Source organism: Podarcis cretensis, assembly GCF_951804945.1.
Source record: "Podarcis cretensis genome assembly, chromosome: 5".
In the NCBI taxonomy this organism is placed as follows: domain Eukaryota; kingdom Metazoa; phylum Chordata; class Lepidosauria; order Squamata; family Lacertidae; genus Podarcis; species Podarcis cretensis.
Genome location: NC_137174.1, coordinates 44,507,947 through 44,522,641, shown reverse-complemented (window position 1 = coordinate 44,522,641; position 14,695 = coordinate 44,507,947). Strand labels below are relative to the sequence as shown.

Sequence of the window (14,695 nt, the reverse complement as noted above, 5' to 3'; positions counted from 1 at the left end):
CTTCAGTGGGAGAAAATAATTTGCACAACCCTGCTGGATGGAGATAAAGAGAGAAGGGAGCAGCCCTGCCCACTTTTGGCTCTGGTCTCGCACCACCAGCATGCAGCCTCTGACAGGCTGCCCCCCAAGGAAATGTAGCCCTTGACAGAGGGCTGGGTGTAGGCAAAAGAATTATGAGAATGGAACTTACTTCATTAAAGCAAAACACAGACAGGAATAATGACACAAGCACTACCACAATGACTGTGAATGTGATTGACTGCGCTGCAATATGTTGGCATTGATGTAACAGCGGAGTGTAATTTTTGAAAAAGCAACTTTTATTTTAATTAAAGGGTAACTCCAGCTGTCAGCTTTCACTGAAACACTACACTGCAGCAGCTGGTTCTAGGACTGACAGGTGAAATAGCTCAGTCAGTGGTCCAAGGGATAATTTATAAACTTTTTAAACTACAATATAGAAATAATTTATAACAGCCATATACTTCTGGGAGGTCCCGTTCCCCACCATATAATTTCTGCTGTTTGTATTCTTTTAGTTATGTTTTGAGCCACTGATAATATTGTTGCATACCATCCAATCTCTGAGCAATGCGAGATTCCAGCGCTTCCAGGTGCCTACCCAGATTTCAGTTTCCTTGGAATCGAAAGGCTCAGGTTGTATATATGTGTAAATAAACTATATATCATAAAGACTCCAAAGTCTCTACTGTGCCTCATTCCAAAAGGAAACATGAAACCTGGGGTAAGTGCTTAGAACTCTTCTCCAGGAATCTCACAGCCTTCAGAGATTGGGGTGGCATGCAACAATATGTATATACTACTAATAAAAATATACTACTTTCATTTGTTCCAAAAGGAAAGCATTTTCAAAAGCCAGAAATATTGAGGAAACAAACTTGGAGGGACTTTGATAGACTGGTAGAATATGGTAACTTTAGGAGAAGTTAGGGCATGAATAAAATGATATCAGATACTTCAAGGTGCCTACCTGGCCCAGTAAAGGAACCTAATTCTTCCCTCTTCTGGAAAACAACCATATTTTCTCTCTCTTTGGTTCCTATATTATGCACAGTCTATTATCCTGTATCAAGGAGAGACAGTGTGATACAGTGGCTAGAGTATCAGTTTTGGGACTGGTAGGAGATCTAGGTTCCAATTCCGACTTCAACCAAGATCACTGGGATGATCTTGGGTCAATCACTTTTCTCTCAGTCTTACAACCACAGGGTTGTAAGGTTAAAAAGTCAGGGAGAGAACCATGCATGCTAATTTGAGCTCAACTGGACGAAAAGTGGGATAAAACAGTAAGAAATGAATAAATAAAATATATTTGCAAGAAAAGTAAACACATACCATTATTCTGCTGGCAAGGACAACTTAAATACACCAAGAAAAACTACAACATTAGACAATGTTATGGCTATTATCACTTTGACCCACATACATATAACATTTATGAGGACAAAATTCTTGAAGCTTGCTTAATACTTGCCCATAAATTATTGTTGTACACAGTATAGCTAAGTAGAGAGATGCTTAGTCTGAGAAAGCAAAGGTTGTGTAAATGGTCACTGAAGTGCCAATTTTGAAAGGCTGTTGGCACTGCAAGTGCTTCTAACACATTTTTAATAGATTGCAAGTCTCTAAAATGCATCTATTTATTCTCATCATAATGTGGTGCTAAATTAAAATGTGTGATTAAAACCTACATTCTCCAGGAAGAGTTGTATCTGATGTTGCAAGAGAGGAATTCTGCTTGTGCAACCTCCCCCCCCCCCATGCTGCCCCAAATCTACTCTGGAGGATCCCAAACCCTCAGGAGCATATTTTAAACATATTGAGGAGAGGCTTTAGGGGAGTGGAGAGGAAGGGAAAGTTCTGTTGCCCAAGCATATGTCTGCGGCATGAGTAGAACAGCAACACTGGATACCACCCTTAGCCTTTTACACTTTTGCTACTAAAATCATTGCCTGCTTTCAAAACTCCGTGATAGATTTGCTAATCAGGCCTCATTTGAATGAAATAACGTATCTGAACTGTGATCTGAAATACAATTCAATCAAAGTTTTCAGGAAAAGAGTTTTAATGCTATAAGCAGTGCTTTTTGTGATGTTATTCATTGGTATGAAGTACCGTCATCTCTTTAATTGCTGGCCATGGAAGCCATTTAGTGTTGGCACCCATGACACCATTACCAATATACAAGCACTGGCACCTCATTTTTATAGCACCCCCCCAAGCACTGGCTAAAAGTAGTTGTTTCAGTCAAATGAACACCATTACAAACACAGGTTTTTCGCCTCCATACTTCACATTTTTATATGTATACTCTAGGTGTGCAGCTTACAAATTTAACACACAAAATGGACCCAGTACAGTCATTTACTAAATCTACATACAGTAACTATACCAGATTTTGAGCTCTGTAAGTTATTTATTATAACAACTCTCTAACAGAAGTCTTCCCTTATATATTGTCTGCCACAAAACAGAGGCACACACACCGTCCACTGACTAAGTGCCACCGCAGTTCTAACGGCAATGACTTCTCTTTGGGAGATATGAGGTAAGGATTAAACCTTAGCAGAGAGGACGTCTTCCCTGAATCCTTCCTCCCTTTGTTTTAGCTTATATGGTTATCTGTAATTCTTATAATGTGTACAGGATATTTCCTATTATCAAAAACATATTTGGAAGAAAATAATCATTGGGATTGGGATCTTGAGGCTTGCTAAATTAGGCTCTTAATCACATTCACCTTATCCCTCCCAAACACATAAAGGAGATACCACCAGGGAGTATATCTATCAGGATTCTACTTCTTTGGTTTTGCATGTGAAAGTTATACACATCCTATGCTTTAGCTCAGTTGCCTCACCCATACCACAGTTGTGTACCTAGTTGGACAGAAACCATCTACACAACCTCCGACTTCTTATTACTCTATGTATATGTATGTATACAGTTATTATGTATTAGGAGAATCAGGTTGAGAAGACTGAAACCAGCTGAACAGCTATTCTAAGATATGAGACACACACACACACACACACACCAAGATTGCATTACTGATAAATACTGCACACCACAGGATTTGTTGCCTAATCCAGTGCTCAACAAATAGATGGTTGGTGTGCAACTCTAGGTGGAAACAAAGGAGACACACCCAAGTCCTTTGCCATGCTCTTTGCTGATTAGCAACCTGAAAACTCAAGATCAATACATTGCTATTCTTGGGAGGAGCGAAGCTGTAGGAAACATTTTAGCCGAACAGCTTATTATATTTCCTGCAGTTTCCCCTCAGCATTTAGAAGGTCAGGTAGGGCTACTAGGTGGTTTTACCCACTAAAAAGAGAGTGACAAACCAACTGATGATTGCCATCACAGGAGCATTTTGCCCACAGCACAGCAAGGGCCCGGCAGCGTAGAAATAAACACAGGAGATTGGTACTTGGGTTGAAATCGGCCAAATTTTACAGACTGATTACAGATGTAAGTAGGGTTTGGCCAGGCACTGGGTATGAATCTGGTATTAAGCAGCCTTCCTGCTAGTTGATAATTATGGTGGTGTCAACCCAGAGCTGAGGAGCTGCCCCTGACATGGATCAGGTGCATCAACTCCACTTGGGCCGCTACTAGGAAAAGTGCTATGGCCCTCTGGCCCCCATATGGGCCCCCAGACAGAAACACCCTTCCTGAACCCCTTCAACAGAGTACCCAATCAAATAAGGATCCAACCTAATGCCTTATCTGCCAGAGTTGTGACCTGCAGACCAGCCAATTTGTCTGCAGGGGGAAAAATCCCCCCAGGCCCAGAATACAGTGACCAAAGAAACCATAGCAAGGTCCTCACCCAAGCCTGCACCCTCACCTTCAGCCAGGCCACCTCCAGCTTTGGTGGGTGCTGAATCTGCAGTTGGCCTCTAAAGAGGGTGAACTTCATGCAACCATGCTCTTAAGTACTAGAAGGGAATGGGGCAGGTCAGCCTCTTCCCCTGTGACCAGATTTGCCCCCTGGGCCAGGGCTTTTCCCTGTGGGCTAGCATGGCTGGAAGGAGAGGCTATGGTCATCCCCTCATGGCCACACGTGAAAATGGCAGTCATTGGACCATGCCACAGCCGTGCCACATGGCAAAAGCTGCTCCCCTGGAGTCCCAGTTGAGCAGAAACTGTCACTGGGCCACAGTCTATCAAACTAAGCAGTGATAATGAAAGGAAGCAATAAAGAAATACCGTTTGTTTCAAGAAAACTGGGCTGCCTTTAACCGTGTGAATAATGGTTACAAAGGGGTGGGGGAATGAAGCAGGCTTAAAGCAATGTAGAAAGAGATATACGTAATTATACAAGTACTTACCATCTTGTTTTGAACAAGAAAAAGCCTAGAAATATGGTTACATGAGGCTATTTTCTAAAGCTAGATAGCAGTCTGAGCTACAGTTCCTCATGCATTATGTAACCCATCAATTTTAACTTTGCAATCGACTCACTAACACTACTAGACTGCAAGGAATACAAATTAGAAGTACTTACTCATTTCTCTCCAGGATGATGACAAGTTGCTCACTTTCAGTTTGTATAAGAAGTTTCAGCACTGCTGGGTGAGTCTGAAAAATGAAATTGAAGACTAATTCTATTACTCCAAACAGAAAATGTAGGCACCCCTGCTCTGTGACAGGTAAAAATGTGTAAGATTGGGACCCTTATTGTCAAGAAGATTGTGACAAGATCAGCAGGAAGATGGGGTTTAAGGTAAAGTGAACAGCAAGGAAGCATTAGTAGGATTTTGCAAAAAAAAAAAAAAATGTATTAAAACATTGGCTAGTATCTCAACAATCTTTCATTTTCTTTGACATCTATTTTTAATTTATGCTGCCAACTGCAAATATATTTAAACACATTTTTTTTATTGATTTAGTACCTCAGATAAATTAAGGTGTGTGCTTGAACTGCAGATTGATAGAATAATAACAATATATTGCTACAGGCCTCAGTATCACTGATTGACAGTGTGCCCTTAAACTATTAGCAATAATTAAGGAAATCAGAACTTGTTGCTATAATTAAAAACATTATTAGAGACAATGGGGTGTGTGTGTCCATAAGTGTTTTAGCATTTCAAATACTAGTCCTCTTCTAGAAAGCTATGCACAAGGATTTTGCTTGGAGTAGATTTTTAAACTTTGAGGGATTATAAAAACCACAGATAAGGGATTGACGTATATATAAAATACAGTGGTACCTCGGGTTACAGACGCTTCAGGTTACAGACGCTTCAGGTTACAAACTCCATTAACCCAGAAATAGTACCTCGGGTTAAGAACTTTGCTTCAGGATGAGAACAGAAATCGTGCAGCAGCGGCGCAAGGCCCCATTAGCTAAGGTGGTACCTCAGGTTAAGAACAGTTTCATGTTAAGAACGGACCTCCAGAACGAATTAAGTTCTTAACCCAAGGTACCACTGTATATGGACCACTGCTCTTGTTCAAATCCTTGTGCAATATTCAGCGAACAAGCCCTGCTAGCAGAAGCCCATGCAAGGACTTCTGCTAGCACAAGGTCCCCCTTTTCCTCTTCCAAATTAGCAGGAGGGAGGGTTCAGGAGAATCCTCCAGAACTGAACATGAGGGGAGAAGACAACAAATCATTCCATCAGGCAAACAGAAATGTTTGTGCTGACTAAGCAACCTGCTAAGCGCCGAGTTGAATTCCTCTCCATATGTTTGTAAACAAGGTCCCTAGATCAGGAATGGTATAGAATTCACACTTCAAGATGAAATAGAGTCTTAATTTCCTGGTCACCGCGTACTGGGGGTCTGGTAAGGGCATGATGTATAGAACAAAGACACAGGAGCGGAGGTATTTACCAGAAGATTTCCTGCTCAGGTCTCTCTCCTGTTAAGTTGTTTTGCCCAGCTTGTTTTGGTACATTACTCCAGTATGAATTGTACCACATGACACCCAAAGGGCTTTCCCTACAGAAGCATGTAAGAAGCTGAAATTTTTTGCAGTTCTAGTTGTACTCTCCTTCTCCTCCTTGTGAGGTAATTGCATTACACACACTGGGATGGGCACAAAGAGCTTAGTCACCTAAGCATTTCCCATGACCTCTTTCTTTTCCCACAGGGACAGAGCAGGTTCTCTTAGGCCAGGGCTGCTCTGGGATCCCATGAAACCTTCAGTGGGAGTAAGTTTGGGGGGAACTGCTGAAGACGTGCAAAACTTCTCACAAACTCTCAGGAAAAGATTGCTACAACTTGGCAGAACCAGAACTTTCTCAGGAACACTATTAAGAATGCCTAGACTTAAACAAACAAACAAACAAATAAAAACTATGGTCACCAACATCTGGAGTAATCTATTTCATGTCAATACTGGAGATTCATAAATATCATTTTCATGCAAGAAAGCAGCTAGATTAAAATAAGGCATTGGAATGAACTTTGCAATAACTGGATCCCTCTACCATACTAAATAAATGCTTCAGGCCAATGCCTTGGCATCCACCAGGCACTTGGGAGTCATTGATAGCCATGAATATTTAGAGGCAATTTTGATTACCACTTTAATATTAGGCAAATGGTTCCAAGACTTAGAAGAAATAAATGCTATATAACTTGGAAAGAACAAAACAGAATTGCAACAGCTTAATGGATTCTTCCAGGTCTGAGACTCTCTCACTCATTTATTTATACAATTTATATACTGCTTAATTACACTCAGTGGCGTAGCGTGGGGGGTGCAGGGGGGCCGGCTGCACCGGGCGCAACATCTGGGGGTTAGGGTTAGGGGTAGGGGTAGGGGGCGCAAATCCACGGGTTAGGGGGCGCAAATTACTTGCCTTGCCCCGGGTGCTGACAACCCACGCTACGCCACTGATTACACTATTCTCTAAATGGTGTGCAAGAGACCCAAAACAATTAATCAAATATGAATTAACATTATAGAATCATTCTCTAAGTCTAAGACAAAACAACAACCATAAAATCAGAGTTCAGTTTAAAAGCTTGCTGGACTAAAAATGTCTCCAGGAAGTTCCAGAAGCTCATCAGGGACCAGGCTGAGCTCAACTGGCAGTTCCATAAAATTGGGTGCGGCTCCTGGTGGAGACAAGCCATGTATCTCACATGCACACTAACAGTGATTGCCCTCACAGACTTCAGTGAGTGAACAGGGATATTAGGGATCAGGCATCCTGACCCCAAGTTGTTAAGGGCCTTGTAAATGACCACAAGAGTCTTGAAACTGGTCCAACAGCATATGGGCAGGCAGGGCAAACTTTTGAGCACTAGGAATTACATGCTGGTGACAATCTGTCCCCAATAAAACTCTAGCCACAGCATTTTCTACCAGCACATTGCAATTTTATTCCAGCAGGCTTTTAACTGAAGTTTCATGCTATAGCTTTTTAACTGATGCTAACTTTTTGTACTGTGTATTTGTAAATTGCTTGGAGATTAGTGTAGATAAGTGATACATGAATTGTTTAAATAAATAATCGAGCATGGAGGTTACCAATGCATAGATCAATATGGCCAGACCGTCCCAATCTAAAAACAGCCCAATTACAATAGTTGTAGCTAGTAAAAGGCATTCCTAGCCACTAGGGCTACCTGAGTCTGCACTGACAAAGATGGATCTAGAAGCAGCCCCAAATTCTGAGCTGTCCTTCCAGAGGGAATGCCTACCATTCTAGAGAAAGTGCATTGTGAGCTGTACTTCCCCAGAGAAAGTACATAGGGGGCAACATAAGACATGATCTTCTTAGTGGTGATGTACTGATTAGGGAACATCCTTCTCCCTGGAGGGGCACAGGTGGCACTGTGGTCTAAACCACCAAGCCTCTTGGGTTTGCCGATCTTAAGGTCAGCAGTTCAAATTCATGTGATGGGGTGAGCTCCCATGGCTTTGTCCCAGCTCCAGCCAACCTAGCAGCTCGAAAGCATACCAGCGTGAGTAGATAAATAGGTACCACTGCGGTGGAAAGGTAAACAGTGTCCATGTGCTCTGCCACTTGTCATGCCATGCGCCAGAAGCGGTTTCATCACGCTGGCCACATGACCTGGAAAAGCTGTCTGCAGACAAACACCAGCTCCCTCGGCCTAAAAGCAGAGGTGAGTGCCAAACCCCATAGTCGAATTCAACTGGACTTCACTGTCTGGGGGTCCTTTACCTTTACCTTTTTACCTTCCCTCTGAGGTACAACTGGCACCAACATTACTGGCATTGCCAGGTTAAAATACACCTGTTTGCCTCAGCTGTTGGATGTTAGTCTACTTCTGTGTTTGTTTATTTGTTTGGTGGTTAAATGTTTTAATTCATATAATCATACCTGCTCTTATCTTTTATTTTAAATACTACTCTAACATGTTGTGGGACAATCCAGTTAACGACAGGTTAAAAAATCTCTCGATAAAAAAAAAATAAAAGATGCAAAATGAAGAGTATGGTTATTCATGAGTCCTCAAGAAATCTTCATTGTCAGGCAATTATTATTAGGTTCTATTTAAAAACCTGTATATATAATTACATACTCTCAACAGAGAAGGCAAACCATCTTTGATGACAGTACATTATTTTGAAGTATATTTACCTTTTCAGGTATTAGATCTGTTTCTACAAGCTCAGCAACAACAGAGGTCATTCTGAAGATCAAGAGCTTGAATATATATGCTGGTTTTAGAGGCACCATGTAAGTCATTGTGATCAGCCATTTCAAGCAGGGCAGCTTAGGAAGCTGGTTATCTGCTGTGTTTTAGAAGTGTGGCTAATTCCCCACTGCTGAAATTATTGTTGGAACAAAATGCAAAGGGGTTGGTATCATAAATTAAGAACTAATAAGCCACTTTTTAGTTGCAGCAGATGCTATTACTGCCAGGCACTGAAAGAACTTCTATATTACTATACTGGAATCTTGGTATCAAAAGGTCTGGCAAGTAGCACCTCTGCAAAAACTTATGAAAAACGTATGACTATAATGAAAATATTAAGGGGTTAAAGTAAATGAAAGGCTTTTAAAATAACCTGATGGTACTTGATTGACTACAACAATACAAGAGAAGGGGTGGGCCACCTTCCCCTGAGTGAGTATGTACATTTATGGACGTTGTAAATAAATATTCATATTAAATGTTTGATTATTTAATTTCTATACCACTTAATATATTTAAAATATTTCTAAGTGGTGTAGAAAAAAAAAGAAAACATCAATGTAGCAGAGACATATGGATAAGAAATGTATCTGTATAGATTTATTACCTGTTTGTGTATGTATATTGCTTAAACTTATTAAAATAAAATAAAATTCGGCAGTGCCAAGTAGGTCTGCAGAAAATATTTCTATTTGCTTTTTGCAAAATGGGACAACCTCAGTTTTAAATACACCCTGCGCTAAACTTGGTAAAATGCTGTATTTTCTGCACAAACGTTACCTTATATATTCCGCATAGAACATGCAGAAGATTTTACATTTCTCCCAAGAGAGCTCAAGGAATGTTTGTTCATGCTTATTTTAGCCACAAATTACATAGGTTCCATTTGTGTATAATAGTAAGCCATAGTTAGAAACAAAGTGCCTCTCCCTCTCTCACATAGTTAGCATCAGACTAGGAAGGTTTAAATTCCCGCCCCCTGTCCCACTAGCCACCCTTTCATAGACCTGCTGCTTAGAGGGGAAGGGTGAGTGGGCTGCAGTGGCTAGTTACACTTTTATAAAGACAGCAACATTCATGGTGTTTATGCAATTTATGTCACATCTTGTATGACACTAACAGAGTACAACTTCCCCATTAACTTCCAGGTGGCAATACTTCACAAAAAATGTTCCTTCAATCTTTACAGGCTAGTTCCTGCTATTTAAAGCTGCATGTCTTTTTTCTTCTTCTACAGAGCTTTCCCCACAAAAACTCACTCTTTAAAGTTCAATCAAAGCAAACATCAATCCCCGGAAAACCTAAATTGATGTTTGCTCCAATGGAGCACTAAAAAGCGGGGTTTTGTGGTGAAAGCTACAGGGCAGAAAAAAAGGGAGGAGCTTGGACATGGCACTTGAAAGCATGGACTTGTACCTGGAAAGAGAGGGGCAAAAGATAGGTGTTGATAAGCCCAAATTCTCAGTATCTTACCCTGATCAAGAAAAGAATGGCAGAGACACAGAAACAAATTTAGAAGGGTCTGAAGCTGGAAAGCAGTAACCGATTCAGCTATTTTTTGGAAAAAAAGAAGTCTGGGAATTGAGCAGTATGTGATTGTCTTGAGTAGAGTCCAAGCAACTGAAGCCTTGAGTTTAGCAACATCTTCTCCTTTAGGGACATATTTGTTATTGCAGCAACAAAGAATCCAGTTTCTTTTGACTAATTATTACCAACCTGGCAGAATGGGCATGCATCCACTATTAACTGGGAACTTACTTTTATGTTGTGAACCACCCTGTTATCTTCAGATGAAGGGCTGTGCACAAATTTAATAAACAAACAAAACAAAACAAAACCCACCCAACTGTATCATCTGCATCAGTGGGACACTAAAATGCATCTAAATTGTGTAACAAGTATAATTGAACGTGGATGTTTATTTCTGTGCATAACAGATCTGCACTAAACCAAGTAATGGATAGAGTAGAATCTGGTGGGCTCAGAGACATCAATCAGCCTTTTCTTGTAGGAAACATGTTCCATACCCCTAAAACTGTGGCCTTTTCTTGCACCTTTTAAAGCTGTACTGTTTCCCTTTTTGAGACAAGCAACAATAACTATACAGTGTATTCCAAATATGGATGAACCAGAGATCTATAGCTAACATCTTTATGATCATGGCCATTTTATTTTCAGTCACTTAGGCTATTTATTAACAATCCCTAGCATGGATTTTGTCTTTTTCAGCAGGAGCACACATTGAGTGGAGGTTCAATTTAAGGTACTGGTATTAATCTTTAAAGTCCTAAATGGTTTGGGACCAGGATATTTGAATGACTAGCTGCACCCATATGAATCTGACAGATTTTTGAGATCAGCCTCTAAGGTCCTTTTCTCTGGTCCATTAGCATTAAAGACTTTCTTGTTTAAATCCACATTTGGGTAATTGCATCGTACTGAGCTTTAATTAATGTTTTTTTTCTGCAGCTGCTAATTGTAATGTTCGATGTGTCTGTTCTTTAATAACTTGGCATTTTAGTATATTGTTATTTGTCAGTGATTGTGACGTGAGACATTTTGTGAGGAAAGATAAACTGAAAAGCTGGCAAAAAACCCCAATTAAAATTTTAAAAAATTGATCTATCCACCACAATCCCAAGTTTCTAGTTAGTTGCTGTTATTCCTTACAAAGTTCAGTTCTTAATTAGAAAGGGTTTTTATAGCCCTGTCTGTATTAATTCATTTGATTTCTTAAAATCTCAGCATCAGAAAAGCTGATTGGAACCAATTTGTACTGTGCCCTCGGAATAATAAGAATGAAATAATAAGGATTTGAAGAGATCATAGCTATCCAGATTCTAATCCAAGCTGAATTTATTTTGAAAGTCTTGAAGGGGTAATAACAGATAGGTTTCCTCCCTGAATGAACTCTCAAGGTCAGACAGCTTAATATATCATCAGTTGATTACTTGGCTTTTATTCACCTAATATTATTCTCTCCTTCTGGAATCTCACCCTTAACTCCAAGCCAGTTACTATGTTCTATTACACAGGTTTCATGCCAAGATCACTTAGCACAGATTTCAAGCTCTCTAAATATCTCTCTGTAAAATGTAACCAAGACGAAATTCTTTTTTTTTTTCTGTTAGACTTTTGTGTGAGGTAATGGAATTTAGGCCAAAGTAAAGAGCCAGCAGCTAACTTTCTTTTCTTTTAAATTTCCATGGTCTTTCATGATCTTTTAAAGATAAATTGACTAAGTAGAAAAATAGATGAAGTCTTGTTTTAAAAAAATGAAGGGAGACATTTCACCCCTGATCTCAGCATATATACTGAATAATGCAAAAAACATTTCAAGGCTGTATTTCCAAGGCACATTAATTATTTTTATGTGTGGTAAATGGTTGTCTACTAGAAATGTTGATTTTTGACAAATGTATTAGTAAATTAAAATACAGGCACATTCAGTTGGCTTAATAAGGGTAATGCAACTTTTTGAGTAATTGGAACAACTTCTATGCATTTCATGGACAAAATAAAAGCACCCTACAAGAGAAAACAATGGAGTCTTGTGAACATAAATTATGAATATTTATTCATGTGTATTGTATATTGCTTTAAAATAGTATAGTGCATAAAAGTTTTTTGCCTTTTTTAAAAAAAAGACCGAGATTACTGTTGATTTACATCAACACAAGTAAGAATTTCTTTCTTATAGTTTTCATATTTAAAATGGAAAATCCTAGATCAGGGTTATATGTAAACTTTATTGTAGAAAGAAGTTTCCAATCCACATTGGATGATATTCAGTGTCAAGTCATTCCCACTGAAATCAATGTCCATTAATTAAGGCCAATTATTTGTTGGCTACAGCCTGTTGTTAACCATGAGACCAGGTTCAAACAACATAAGAAGCCAAATATTGGCTTAGTTCATCACTTGATGGCTGCAACATCATGTGATATTCTGCATATGGAAGACCACTAAGGCTGAGCCAAATTTGGGGGGGGGGGGCACAATTTGCAACCTCCTTGTGAAATGCACTTTTTCAGTGATTTTTTCAACAGACACAAAAAGATGGACACAGGTATCTAAGCATACATTCAGATTCAAACGTTGCCCACAGCATATAACCAAGTAGCAACTGCTTTACAACCATGTTTCCGTTCTTCAGCTTTCTTCAGCCTTGTAACACTGTAGCTGAATCTGATCAACTATGCGATGTCATTTTTTACTATAGCAAAGAATGTGTACTTAACAAAAAAGGGGAAGAAAAACTGCAACTGAGGCAGTGAACTGGCATTATAGGAAGGCGGTGGACTTCCCCAAAGCTCATTTTTGCAGCAAGATGTCACACTGAATATACAACATTGACCTACAAACCACCACCCAAATACTGCCTATATCATTTTACAAGCCTTCAAATCCTTTTTCTGGATATACTTTGACTTGCAGCTGAATGCATTATGAAATACTGCATAATTTAGCTACATGTTTGAATAAGCACTTGGCTAGGCTAGCTGCTAGTTGTTATTTTTACCACTCAGTTATCCCATTTCAGCTGGGGATTGCCACATTTTTTCAGAGCCTTGCTTCAGCGAAAACGCTGGCCTACAAAAACTCAAATGTTCAGATATTTATCTTTTATTTCCACATCCCCTTCTTTACTTTTGCATTATGCATGCTGATAGCCACTGAAGCCCAGTATAAACATAACAAACATCTTGCCTATCAAGTTGTTATATAGCTCTGCATCTTTCACACACACACACACACACACACACACACACACACACACACATTACGGTAACAGCAGCTTTTCAGATGTTTCTCTAAGGCAGGCAAGAAATGCATCTGCCAATTCCCATCCACCTCCAACTGAACTTCCATTTTAAATGAAAATTAAAGGGGGAGATTCAACTAGCCATCATTCTTCAAAGGTTTCAAAATACATTTAAGGAAGGTTGGGTAGTGCTTAGAGAAGGGAAATGTTTCATGGTTTCAGCTCTCCCCTTAATGTATTGATAAACCATTAAGATGAACATTATAAATGAAAACTGATTTGGGAAACACACACACACGTGAGAAGAAGACAGAGAAAAATAGGAATTGCTTATCTGAAATGACTTTGTTTTGGAAATTTTTGCAGTGCAACTTTCTTCCTTTGTCAAATTCAATAATTGGTCTCAAATTCAATAATTCATTAGGTTCCTTGAATTGTTCTATATTTCTCAATACATTATGAACAGAAAAGCAAACGTTCAAGGAAGGAGGAAATGCTGCCCCATCTTATTTGCACACGCACACAATCCACTATATAGAGTTCTCTTTTTAAAAAAATAAAAAGAAAATCAGAGTATGGAAATGAGTTGTCCTTGAGGCCTGGTGGAAAACCCTTTGCACACAAATTCTTTCAGTCTTTGTCCCTAAAGTTGTCATATCAGTTTCCAACATGCACTTTAGCTCATGGGCAGCAGAGTTGCTGCTTGTCTCTCAGGGTAGGCAGCTGTTCAGGGAGAGAATGGAAACTAGAATCTGCCATCTATTTTGTTGTACTTGAACTGCAGGGGCTTCAGTACTGCCACTGGCTGTTCTTGCCACACTCTAATCTGTTTGCCTTGGAGTGGAGATGTAGAGAGCTGCCATCCCTTTCCACACACACACAGACACACACACACACACACACAGAGAGAGAGAGAGAGAGAGAGAGAGAGAGAGAGATCCTCAATGCTGTCAGTTTCGTGATATATCAAAAGCTATCCTCAGCACTTTCAAATGGCTCCAGTCACACTTCAACCCTGCACATGGTTAATTGGAAGGAATAAAGGTAAAGGTAAAGGTACCCCTGCCCGTACGGGCCAGTCTTGACAGACTCTGGGGTTGTGCGCCCATCTCACTTAAGAGGCCAGGGGCCAGCGCTGTCCGGAGACACTTCCGGGTCACGTGGCCAGCGTGACATCGCTGCTCTGGCAAGCCAGAGCCGCACACGGAAACGCCGTTTACCTTCCCGCTGGTAAGCGGTCCCTATTTATCTACTTGCACCCGGAGGTGCTTTCGAACT

The 14,695-nt window shown here is 40.0% G+C and overlaps 1 protein-coding gene across 2 annotated transcripts in view; it reads right to left on the bottom strand.

Annotated features, from left to right (window-relative positions):
- Positions 1 to 14,695, bottom strand: part of ADAM12 (ADAM metallopeptidase domain 12) — a 191,498-nt gene that overhangs the window by 139,780 nt on the left and 37,023 nt on the right. For both annotated transcript variants that reach the window (XM_079977123.1, XM_079977124.1), the window contains exon 3: positions 4,535 to 4,608. In XM_079977123.1, the coding sequence (XP_079833249.1) occupies positions 4,535 to 4,608 (74 nt within the window). The remainder of the gene's footprint in view (positions 1 to 4,534; positions 4,609 to 14,695) is intronic.